Genomic DNA, 12170 nt, shown 5'->3' with positions numbered 1-12170 from the left:
ATGCAACAATGTTAGAACTCGCTTCTTGACGTCACTAACTGTGCGCCACTTAGAGGGCACTGTGCCTTCCACAAGCTTCCAGGCTACTTCATCAGCAATGATCAAGAGCCGAGCAGCGCTTAACGTGAACAGTGCAACCACAACACTTTTAGTCTGCTGTGCCACAGCATCCTGAAGCGGATACCTACATACACTGCAGTGACACCTATACCTCATCCCACAAGTTTGCAGAGGAGGAATGGAAAATAAAGGCGCAGCACAATAGCATCGACAAAAGCGCTGCTCTCATATGCTTTCGAGCCAACCTCACAGATCGATTGCCCAGCACTCACAGCTTCCACTTTACTGCGTGCAACTTAGGGTGAATTATAATGACGTTCAAACGCTCCTGCACAGGGCTGAAGAAACATTTCTAAAGTTTCCCCCCTTTGTTATTGATGACTGGATTGCCAGCCTTTGTGTTTTGCAAGGAGGAAAGTTTTGAAAAATGTGAAAGAACTGCTCTGCTCGGCGTTTATAGCTATGATGGTATTGTATATGCTGCGTCAAGGTGAGCTCGACAGCTTTACAAAATCCAAGTCACCTAAAATAGTAGGGCTAGTTATCCTGCTTTGAAATGCGGTTGACTGTGTGCATATTAAAAGTAAAAAAAGAAAAGAAAAAAAAAACTTTTTTTTTTTTTTTTCATAAATGGACTCCGGCAATAAAACAATGGTAAATGGTACTAGAAGAGGCTACTTTCTCCCACGATCAGCCTCGCAATGTTCTGGCATAAAGGCAGACACAGGCGACAGTGCTCAGTTGGTATTGATAATACTGTTTACAGCGCCAACCACTACGTTCATGTTCACGAGGAAAACAAACTCAATGAAAAGAAAATCCTCCAGTGCAGAAAGACGTAAGAAACAAAGGAATGGTAAGCACTTGATATCTTGTGTGACTTTTGCTCTATCTTTTTTTTTTAATCTTTTACCAATTTATACTTAAAACGCAGCGCACCCCCCTCCCCTTCTTTTGCCGTGTTTTTAAAGCGTAAGCCTGTCAGTTCAAATTTTCAGATAATTCGGAACTGCACTGCTTGGTCCGGCCAAGCTTCATAGAAGGCTCCAAAGAAAAAGCCCGTAAATTCGAACACGAGCCGGTTCCGCCACAGATAATTCGAACTACGCACTATAGCCCCATGGCGCCTGTGCAGCCTACCGCTCGGCGCATGGCCAAGGAAACGTTCCCATAATAGGGCGTCATAGTTACGAGGCTGTGCACCTCCAGAATAAGGAAGGAACCAGTTAAAACAATGGAAGAATGGGTGAAAGACAAACAGGCGCTAAGAACGGCACGGCAGCCGGCATCGCCGGCGGCAGCTACCTGGTCCCTGTTCCAAGTGACCTCCGAGACTCGGAAGTAAATATTCGTTAATTTGCAAATACAAATACATCTTCTCAATATGGAAAAGCTGTCCCTGCCAATGCCCATGTAAGGCTATGGCATTGGACGTGCGCAACGGGTCTCGCATCGGTTAGGCCGTGTCCAGGCGCGACTGGCACAGTGTAATGATCAGCAAAAATAGCACTCCTCAAACCTGAATTGCAATTTGCAAACTTGACCACACGCACTGATGTGCACGCGGCTACTGCGGCTATCGGCCGCGCACATCAGCCAGCTAACTGATCGCATTTCTACAGCGTTTCAGTCAATCATTGGCGGTACCGGGCGCTTTCCATGCTTATGTCCACGTGGCGACCCAAAAATGTGGGCTTAATTGGCCTGTGAGGAGGCACTGCTACAGTGTTGCACCGCAAAAGATGCCGGCAATGCCCATACGATTTTCAATCAGTTCTGGTTTGACGCTCCTGGCAGCGTGCACGCAATGAAAGCATTGATGGGAATGCGAAAAATAATCATTGTCACGCTATTTTCGTCCAAAAAGCAGGCAGCCATTGACCTTTTTTCGCCAAATGCATTGTCATATAATGCAAGCCACTTTTTTTTTCTTTTCGAGGCTATTCGATAATTCGAACTTCGGATAGTTTGAGGCTATCCACTAATTTTTTATTTTTATTTAGTAATACTGCAGACCAATACTTTGTCCCAAGCAGGAGGGGCTATTCACTCGGTCCTGTGGAGTTCAAATTAGCGAACTTTTACTGTAACACTTGCCAGTACATATCCGTATACCAAGCACGTTCCTCTGTTGCACAGTGCTTGCATTAAAGTCAAAGGTTTCTGTTTTTGTTGAGCAAGTGTTCTTCCTGCATTAGCTACTAGCCAGCATTCATATTCCAAATCTCCCTGACCTTGAATCATACGATTGGTGGGAACGCCAGTACCAGAAGTGGCTACCTCTTTTTGGTCCCGGCACTTCTACCAACCAGATTACTCAAAGTCGCAGAGATGGCGACACTTTCGATAATGCAAATTTGAAATATGGACCCAGGCCAAGTTTACAGACATGTAAAACACATGGCCGAATTACTATGCATTTTAGATACATGCACCTTTTTTTTTTTTGTAGATTTAAGCTTTATTTACAAAACTATAGCTATGTTCAAGAGTGTGATGTAGCACTCGGCAACATGCTTTCTTGGCAATGGAGGGGAAGCTAAATGAAAACCGTTTCATTCCACCAGACAGTGCGGCTCCACGACAGTGCTCCTGACAGGCTAGTGCGCTGCTTTCTGTGCGGTCTTTTACCTCATCTGTTATACAAATGTCTGAATCGATAAAAGCCTATTGTAACAACATGTGAACAACATGTTTGTTTTATCCTGGCTGCGGCGGCCGCTTTTCGATGGGGGCAAAAAGCAAGGCGCCTGTGTGCAGTGCGATGTCAGCGCACTTTAAAGAACCCCAGGTGGTCGAAATTGCCGGAGCCCTCCACTACGGCATCTCTCAACGACAGACAGTATCCTCAGTTGCTTTGGGACATTAAACTTCATAAATGAGACAACAAACAAACGAGATATTTGTTGAAATCAAGGAAACTGTTTCTACCTTCACTAACTGATTCTGAAAGTTAACTGTCATTTCCAAAATTTGCCCCAAATTATAAGAGTAAAATATAAGAGTGAAGTTCTCCATACGTGTTGTTTTAGCGCTTTCGAAAAATGTCAGTTACCATATATACTGTGCTTTGAGAACAAGGTGCCAACTGCAACAAGGGAGTATTTCTACTGTGTGCGAAAAACGGGCATTTTTGGGCTCTGCGGCTTTCACTACACTGCAAATAAATGCGGCGCAGAGCATAGTTCAAGATTTCACACTAAAAAAATTAAACGGAGACTTGAGCTCCACCTTAAGTAGGATGTGACAGTGGCATGTGGCCCCCTGCGGCAGTTTCCGCATTGAGAAATTGGCACAAACGTGCAGTTTGCACTAGAATGCAGAGGCACCATCTGTTGTGGTGACGACGTATCAGGTCTCTGGGTTCCGGTCGTCACAGCATGCAGGCGCCATATGTTTTTCACTGGCATAATTTTTACTCGTCCTTCAAAGCCCTCACTCAAAGTAGGGTACGGCAATGACGACTTTTCGGCATGAGCCCAGTACGCCCTCTTATAATAATGTTCAACTGTGAGTGTATCTACCTCTGCTCGGCAGCTGTTAAAAAATGTGGCGTAACTGCACACAGCTGTTTCTTACCAATCCGCCGCCCCTTGTAGTAGTCGTCATCACTGTCGTCAGAGTCAGGGTCGCAGGGCCGGGGCTGAGACAAGGAGGCGACCCATATGCTGAGGTCGTGGGGGGGGATGAAATTGCTTGGATCGAACGAACCCCGTTTGGTGGTGGCCTTGGTGGCCTGCATCTGGGCTTTTGCCCTCCTGCTGCTGTCGCCACCTGCATAATGGATGCATGTTGTAGTGTGCCTATTTTTATGGTGCACAAGCGAGGTTGCCATGTGCAAGACCAGTGGTCAGAAATTAGTTGCCACACATAAATACACAGATCTCGCAACAAACTATCACCTTCGGCCATGAGTGAAAAGTTAAGCAGCGCACCATCAGAGCCCCCTGACAACTTCAACCCCCACTGTTAGTTTAACTGCCTCAAATCTTGGCCACTTATCTATGCTACACAATAGTAATAGCATCTTTACATCCTCATGTGTTTGTTGTTCCTTGATCAGCTGAAAACAAGTGTTTACAGCAAGCCCTCATTCAGTCAAATTTATCTATCTTGATGAACATATGTTCGATTGCGAGAGAGAGAGAGAGAGAAAACTTTGCTGCCATGTTTGCACAGTGAACAAAAGATTATCTAAGCAAACCTTGCAATAAAATTGCAATATCTTGAAACACGGGCTGTGGAAACTTGCAGAAAAGACCTTCAGCCAGTGGTTCTCATGGCCTGCAGGTCAGTCCATGGATTAACGAGCAAAATTTGCTCTACCAGCAAATCATTGATGTACAGCACTATAATTTTTTAGCAGCATCACGGCACCGTAGAGCAGATGGTTGCTTAGCATACCGTGGAGGTCCACTGCAATCCTCTTTAGTTGCAGTGAACCTCCGTGGTATAATCGCATGCGCTCACTCCGTATTGTCACACCCGCAACATGACCACGGACACCTTCTGGCAGGTTCACACAGGCAGCGGACAGCAACGCAGGCGCCACAAGACCAGATCCAATGGAATGCGTGCACTTCAAACTTCTTCGTCTATGTAACAGTATCGCATTGTAGTATACTCTCGTCTGCTGTCTATCACCAGAACAACCGAGCACACAACACTAAGTGGCTACATGCACTGTGTGCACTATATCGTATCACATCCATTTCATCGCTTCAGCCCCATGTGGGATGCTGAGCGAAAATTCCAGTAAACAGTGCCATGATACTATGCACAAAAAATTTATTCGTTGCAACTGTAGGAATGCACTGCAGTACTGCATTGCACTGCATTTCAGGCACTTTAAAGCTTGATAAAAACCTAGAGGAGATGGTGTATAGGGGCAAAGCTTTGCCCAAAACCAAGACGAAAGAGGGGAAGGATCAAGCGTCTATTTCAAAGTATGCTCGGATTTGTTGACTACAACTGTTCCACTTTCGAGACCCGTTCATTCTGATATCAAGTGCTCTGCTTCTGTAGCAGGGTTGGCGTTGCACAATAGAGTGAGATGGTTTAGATTCTCGAAAACTGTGATGCCTGTTTTAGATCCTTCAATATTAGGTTTTCCTATCATTGTGAAGCAAAAATGAAGCAAAATGGATGGTTCACCTATCAGTAGGAAACGTGAGCTGGGTTTAGACTAACGGAGAGAGGTTAGTTTTGCTCTGCCAATGGCTAATCATTGCAACAGTAATTTTGCTCAGTCCAAGAGAAACTACAGATTCGGACACTTAGTTCATGTGCTTGGTCGACAGACCCACAGTGTGAAGCTACCATCTGTGGGAGGATTATGAATGAATGCCTGTAAGTCAGAACCCCGTCTAAGCACTGCAACAATATTTTGCCTGCTACTGAGTGTTATGGGTCATCGCAATTCCTGGCTCAAAGACAAGCGTACGCAGAGTACCTTACACTAGAGGCTGAGTTTTTGAAAGGCTACAGCTCCACACAGCTCCAGCTGACCCAGATTGCTGCAGCATCAATTTTTTCTGAAAAAGGACCACATTGGGCTTTCAAAAGGTGCGGCTGGTAGCCTCACCTTTGGCTCGATAGGAAGTCTATTTCGAGAAACCGAGAACCACCTTATGCAGTGAAAGCCCAATGTGATCTTTTTACGAGCTTCTCATCCTACAAGATACAAGCACCAAGTCAGAAGAAATCTTTTACCCGGTAGGAAACCGATTGGGTACCTATCAGCACTGGGAATCAAACAAAGAACCTTCCAAGTGCAAGGAAGATGCTGAAAACTGCACTCTATACTTTGTCTCGAAACTCAATTTATCTAGAAATGTTTGTTTGTAGGCTGCAAGTTAATAAGAATTTACAGCACTTCCGTAAACTCAAAGTTCAGGCTACGAGCACTGCCTTCTTCCACTTCTTTCTACTCGTCTCATCGCTTCTGCTCCTCCTGTGCAAAGGAACGCAGAAAGTAAGCACCAAACCTGTCAACTGAGGAAAGAAACACACCAGATGTTGATGGCTTGATGAACTGACACCTCTGTGCTGGTGGTGGGGGCCGACGTGCCTGCTTCGGAAAGTCACCACAATGGTCCCCTTGTGTCCGGTTGGAGTGAGTGGCTGGATAGCATCGCTCTGTGGGTGGCTGGGCCATTTGAGCACTTCCTTCTCCTGCCCACCTGGAGTAGGCTGTTGGGATGTCTTTCTTTGTTGGTGGAGGGGCCATTGCAGCAACATTCTCTGTCGGACTGGAGAAAGCTGTCGGAATGCATCGCTCTGTGGGTGGTTTAACCGTATGGGAAGCGCCATTCACCCGCCTAGAGTAGGTAGTTGAAATGTGTTGCTCTGTAGGTGGCTGGCCGATTTGAGCACTGCCCTCTGCTCCCCGGCTGGAGTAGGCTGCTCGGATGCCTCGCTCTGCAAGTGGCTGAATCATTTGCGCAATGCGCTTCTGTAATCGCATAAAGAAGATGGAAAAAAAGTGTTTAAAGGGCAACGCCTGTGGTTTATTCATCGTTTTGACTTTTTGATTGCATTAAATTCCTCGGTGAATCCAATGCAAGAAGCCGTTTTAAGAAAGTCCAAGCGGAACAATATTTGAAAGGAAAGAACAGCAAATCGAAATCCAAACTGGTTCCATGGCCAGAAATGACATCCCGGTTCATGAAACGGTGACGTCATGTACAGTATTAGAAAAACACTCGCATGTGTGTTGGATGGTGGAAATAAAGTATGGAAATCATAACGCAGTACATAAAATGCCTGAGATAGCCTAATACAGGTCAAAACATTTTATGATTACTCTGGGAGTAGTCAGTAAAGCGGGTATAATGTTTGCGACATCACAAACGCAGTGTTACCCGCAGAAATCGTCTGAGCTGAGGCCACGAAAACTGCACGTTTTAAAATCGAGTTGCCCGCGATCGACTTGTCACACAGCACCCAAATATGGTAGAATGCCTCGAGGTGCAGCGGAAAAATTACTGGAAATTTTTTTACCAGAATATGTGAATGCCGAAAAACCTCCGGAGTTGCCCTTTAAGAAGTGTTTTTGTAGTATGAGGAGGAAGAGCGTCAGCATTATGAAGAATGTGACTAGAGGCTGCGTACAGAAGTTTGGACGACAGCTAATTTAAGAATGGCATTTCAAGAGAAGAGGTAGGGTGTCTGAAAGTCTCTGACCGAAGATTGAACAGGTCAGGGATGTTTACTTCTGTCGGTCAATTCTAACTATAACTTCTGCAGTTAACACAATACTATGAGCTTAAAGGCTATAGCAGCTGAAGTTCTGTGATAGGCAGGATAATCTCATCTTCCTTGATATTAAGGAAAACCAATGGCAAGCATTTTAGCTTACAACAAAGACTTCACATAACATATTACGCAAGTGTATAAAAACTTGTTTTACATTCACTGGCATGTTTAGAATTTGCACGTAAAGATTAAGTCCCCTGAAAATTTCACGACTGTGATGCCCTAAATAAAACTTTTCTGTCTAAGACCACCTTGCATGTTCAAATCGGTTCCATGACCTACCAGTCACACGAGCGATTGTCCATATGACCAGACACTTGTGTGATGTTCAACAGATAGAACTATTGCATAACCTTGCTGTATAGCTATCAACGGCAGACACAATAGAGAAGCCATTCTAGAAGCAACACAGCATATTAAGAGTCCTCCCGTGGAACTGTTCATCAATCAGGTGATGAGAGAAAGGAAGAAAGGAAGAATTACTGGAAAAGGGACAAGACCAAAACCCACTCATAAGAAAGCAGTGTGCTGTATTGATAGAGGATTCCCTCACTCACGAACGCACAAAAGTTGCCAAGCTCAGTGAGCTCGAAAAGACTACTGAATGACACACACTTAAGGAGGAATGAGACGCTAGAAATAGTAATCAAATTATTCTGTAGCAAAGCTATAATCAAAGCCCTTCTTACGAAACTAGGCACAAACAATGCACATAAGCTGTAGCTACAAAGAAAAGGTTGAAAATTGCCCAAAAAGTGTTTACAATTTATTTATTTTATTGATAAACATTTGCATATTCTTTTTTTTTTTTTTCTCAGAAATGGCAAACAGGGTGTTGAAATTAGCATTGTGGAGGCCGTATTAAGCAACAATCACAAGAAAGGTCACATTAAATTAGCCCTGCTCCTATTGGTCGATTATGAGTGGAAGGTGTGTCGGTCAATAGGGGCGGCGGTTGACAGACGGGTTTATGACACAAAATATAAACATTTTCTAGCATAGTTTTCCTTGTTTTTGCTTATGCGCCATTAACAGTCTTTTAGGGCCACACAAGACCAAGCAATTCAGCTGGATGAATTCATGCATCAAACAGTGTCTCCTCTAATGCAACATGGTAGAGCGTGCACAGCCCTGCTTCTAGTCACTAGCTTACACTCTTTGGCCCCCACAAATGTGGCAGTGCTAGGGTACGGCACTTGTACAGAAATGCTGCCCAGGCTAGACGTCAGCACATTGCACTTAGTACATCAAGACCGACTATGCCTCCAACATAACCCACTGAGGCCCACTCCCAACACTGAAAGAAAATTCTGCTCCACTCTTGGCTCCAGACAAAGATGTTATGCTAATTTAAACTTGGTGACCCAAATTCAGGTTGAAAAAAAAAAAAAAAAAAGTGTAAGATAAAATTATATTATTAAATTACCAGCAAAATGAACAATGGTAATTTTTTTTTTTTTTTTTTTCACATATGCCAGGTTCAGTGCTGCTTTTAAAGCCATATACAAAGTTTTCCATCGAATTTGAATGAATGAACGTTATAATGCTAATACACGATGCACACTAAACAACTGGCATTCTTCGGAACGTCTTCTCAAGCAACCAGTACTTGCATCAGACCACTGACAACTTGTAAATGTTATAAATGTTATAAAGGTGCCAAGCATGAAATTGTGAAAGCAAGCAAAAAGAAGTGCCCTTGCAGCTTGCATCATGCTAGCAATGCAAAAGGTACACAAACAGCCTCGAAAAAGAACAATGGTTAGCAAGGAATCCGTCATGGTTACAAACCGAATGACCATTGATAGGATTGCTGTTCGTCAGGGTGATCCTGGCATGCACATTATTGACTTAACACAATTAAATGACATGTTTTTCTGTCAATAGCACCAAGTATAAAAAGGCAGAGAAATCAAATCATGTTGAAAAAAGGAAGGTCTCTGAAACAGCTGCTGCCTCACAGGTACACCTGGACGAGAGACTCGCACACAGTGAACAGAAAGACTTAGCGCAGTCAGAAAAGTAACCAAACAAAGTGCGGCACTAACAATGTTGAAGCAGCCAACAGGCCTGAAAGTTAGGGTTAGAGGTACAAGGACGAATTGCTTGTTGGGATTTTACGATGCACGTGTGGGTGTTGTGACCCAGGACAACCTTCAGGTGTAGTGGGGCAGCTGTGCAGGCTGGTCATGATCTCGCCAAACAACAGCTGTACAGTTATGCTTAAGGAAGCCATATTGAAATAACAGTTGGTAGCTCTGTAGCTGAAATGAATGCGACCAGTCGGGTAGAGCTCAAGCAAATCAAGCGTACCTTCCACGAGTCAGCAATACCCCTCCTGGGCATGGGCTTTATGACAGGTTCTGGATCAGCCGGCTTTTCTAATAGGCCATTGGGTTCTTCATCAGCTGTTCAGATCATAAGAGAACAGACAACTGCGTGTTATGCTGGGCTTCTCGATACACAATCAGTAAAGGCTGCCAAGCATCAAATACAGGGCTAGAAAAATCTGACTGTTATACTAGTGGACAGCTGGTTTCTAAAACAACAGCACCATTTAACTTTGGAGCAGGCCAACCATGTAGTCATCACTGTAAAAAGCTGCACACCGCCAGTGGTTCACAACACAGCAGAAGTACAAAGGTTTACCTTCCACGAACTTCGAGGTCATGTTGAAGGTGGGCGCACGAAGTGGTTTTTGCCGGTTCCAGTATGCACCGACAAAATCTTCGTTGCTGTCAGACATGTCATCTGGGATGGGATGCTGCACGTAAATTACAAGGTTAATGTACCAATTAATGCACCACGTGCTCAACCCAACATGCCACAATGGTGCCTACCTGTTTGCCAATATCAGACAGCTAGAGGTGCATGCAGTGACCGCATTAATAAGTTAGCAAAATAAAATTTCTATCTTTGAGTACCACTAGTGAACAAAACAGGAACACAGACGTTCATCCTCCCCTGGGCGAAACACCACTGGCATCGCAAAGCACATAGGCGTTTTTTGCACTTCGCCTTCATCGAAAATTGTCTTGGATTCGATCCTGCATTCAGCAGCATTCCAAGCACCACATACCAACACAGCGCGGTCATTTTTCGACTCCTATGAGGAATGAGCCATGTAATGTCCTAGTGCTGTGTGTGAATTTGTTGCATATAAGCATTGACAATAGGTTTCATATAAGCAACGTTCATATGCAACCTATTTAGTGCGATTGCGTGCAATGAGTCTAAGCAAAGGATTGAGATAACCTACGCAGGTGCTGCCCGCTCTCCGAACGTACAGTGAGATATCGTATGGTTACATTTTACGACATCACCATCCACGACCACTTAGGTATACTCTTCTATCCCATCGCGCGCATGCTTGAGGCATATCTCCAAACGAACATCTTCCCCAAACCCGGGGTCTACTCCCCTTACTGTAAACTATATGGCCAACATGCCACTCTATCCCACATACTCCCTAGGATCCCCCTTTCTCCAGGCTTGCAGCTCTCGAATCCGGACCAGTGGGAGGCAGCTTTGCTTAGCTCCGACATGGCACGTACTGTCCGGGCCTTTAAGCGCCACGGGCCAGTGCCCCGTTACGGCGCTCGACTACTGTTCCCAAGGGTGCGGGATCGAATCCCGGCCTCGGCGGCAGCTTTTCGATGGAGGCGAAAAACAAGGCGCCCGTGTGCTGTGCGATGTCAGTGCACGTTAAAGAACCCCAGGTGGTCTAAATTTCCGGAGTCCTCCACTACGGCGCGTCTCGTAGCCTGAGTCGCTTTGGGACGCTAAACCCCGCAAACCAAGCCACGGGCTCATGGCCATTTGATGAGGCTACACAATCGCTTGAGTACTTTTGTCGACAAGAATAAAGTTTAGCCTCCTCCTCCACTTCTACGCGAACAGACGCCAACACAGACCAACACAACTGCACTCACCGAGCTGCCGTTGATGGGCCGTCCTCTCCCGGCGCCGGCCGCTGCATGGTCACGATCCTGGGACATCAGCAAATTTATGCAGTAACAGAAATGCACTAAAGGACTCAGCTGAATGGACCCAGCTAACACGAATTACTTACCAAGAAGCCGGGATTTTCTGCAGCCTTTTTCTTTAATAGTTGGAATAAAGGCAGCTCTTCTAGGGGGATCAGCTCGCGGCCGCGGCACCAGCAAGGCAGCGGCTGACATTCAGCGGCTTCGTGAAAATCCAGCGGCGTTTCAACTATCTGGCTATATTCGATATCCATTTCGCGGGAAGCAGTGGCCCAGTGTCACGAAGTCAAGGCAAGGTATATGTACTGACGAAGTCGTGGACTGAAGTGCAGTGGCTAGAATGTAACTGAAGCAGCAGAAGCAGAAGTACGGCAAGCACTCGAACGCGCGCGCACATGCTGCGCGCGACGCGCACCACGTGCCTGTTGTTACAAATGATGACAAGTTGACATTTATTTTTGTTTCACCTTTTGCAGATCTTGCAGATGTTAAATTGACTCACAGGCATGTAGGAAGTAGAAATGTCACTAGTCACAGGATGATGATGAGAGAGAAGTAAAGGCACAGAGTTAAGAGGAAATGAGGTTACATAAAGTTAAGCTCTACGGTGGTTAATCATACATACTGCACGATTGGCGTTCTTCTTTTTCTTCTGCCTTCTTTAATTCCTCAACTGACTTTTTTTTCTTTTATTTTTCCCATGCTCTACTTTTCTCTTGTGCACAGAGAAGTAAATAGAGAGAAAGAAAGAGAGCAGAAATGTGCTTGAAGATCTTGAGCATAAATAAAAAAAATAGAGAGAGTTAAAAAAAAAAACGAAAAAGAGGAAAGGGGGCGTCATTTGGCGCCACCTGGTAGGGAAGCAGC

The 12170-nt window shown here is 45.0% G+C and overlaps 1 protein-coding gene across 2 annotated transcripts in view; it reads right to left on the bottom strand.

The window, feature by feature from the left end:
• LOC146189636 (uncharacterized) overlaps window positions 1-12018 on the bottom strand; it is an 18271-nt gene extending 6253 nt beyond the window's left edge. The window contains exons 1-6 of one of the 2 annotated variants that reach the window (XM_084604398.1): window positions 11390-12018; window positions 11250-11306; window positions 9967-10081; window positions 9631-9725; window positions 6073-6514; window positions 3640-3834 (exon numbers count right to left, since the gene is read on the bottom strand). In XM_084604398.1, the coding sequence (XP_084460524.1) occupies window positions 3640-3834; window positions 6073-6514; window positions 9631-9725; window positions 9967-10081; window positions 11250-11306; window positions 11390-11557 (1072 nt within the window). In that variant the 5' untranslated portion in view covers window positions 11558-12018. The remainder of the gene's footprint in view (window positions 1-3639; window positions 3835-6072; window positions 6515-9630; window positions 9726-9966; window positions 10082-11249; window positions 11307-11389) is intronic. The other variant, XM_084604399.1, reaches the window with a different exon arrangement.
• Between the last annotated feature and the right edge of the window lie 152 nt (window positions 12019-12170).

The sequence above is a fragment of the Amblyomma maculatum genome, chromosome 5 (genome assembly GCF_055883805.1).
Source record: "Amblyomma maculatum isolate TAMU_Amacu chromosome 5, ASM5588380v1, whole genome shotgun sequence".
NCBI lineage: Eukaryota > Metazoa > Arthropoda > Arachnida > Ixodida > Ixodidae > Amblyomma > Amblyomma maculatum.
Note: the sequence above shows the minus strand (reverse complement) of the source record. Positions and strands in the feature narration are given on the sequence as shown.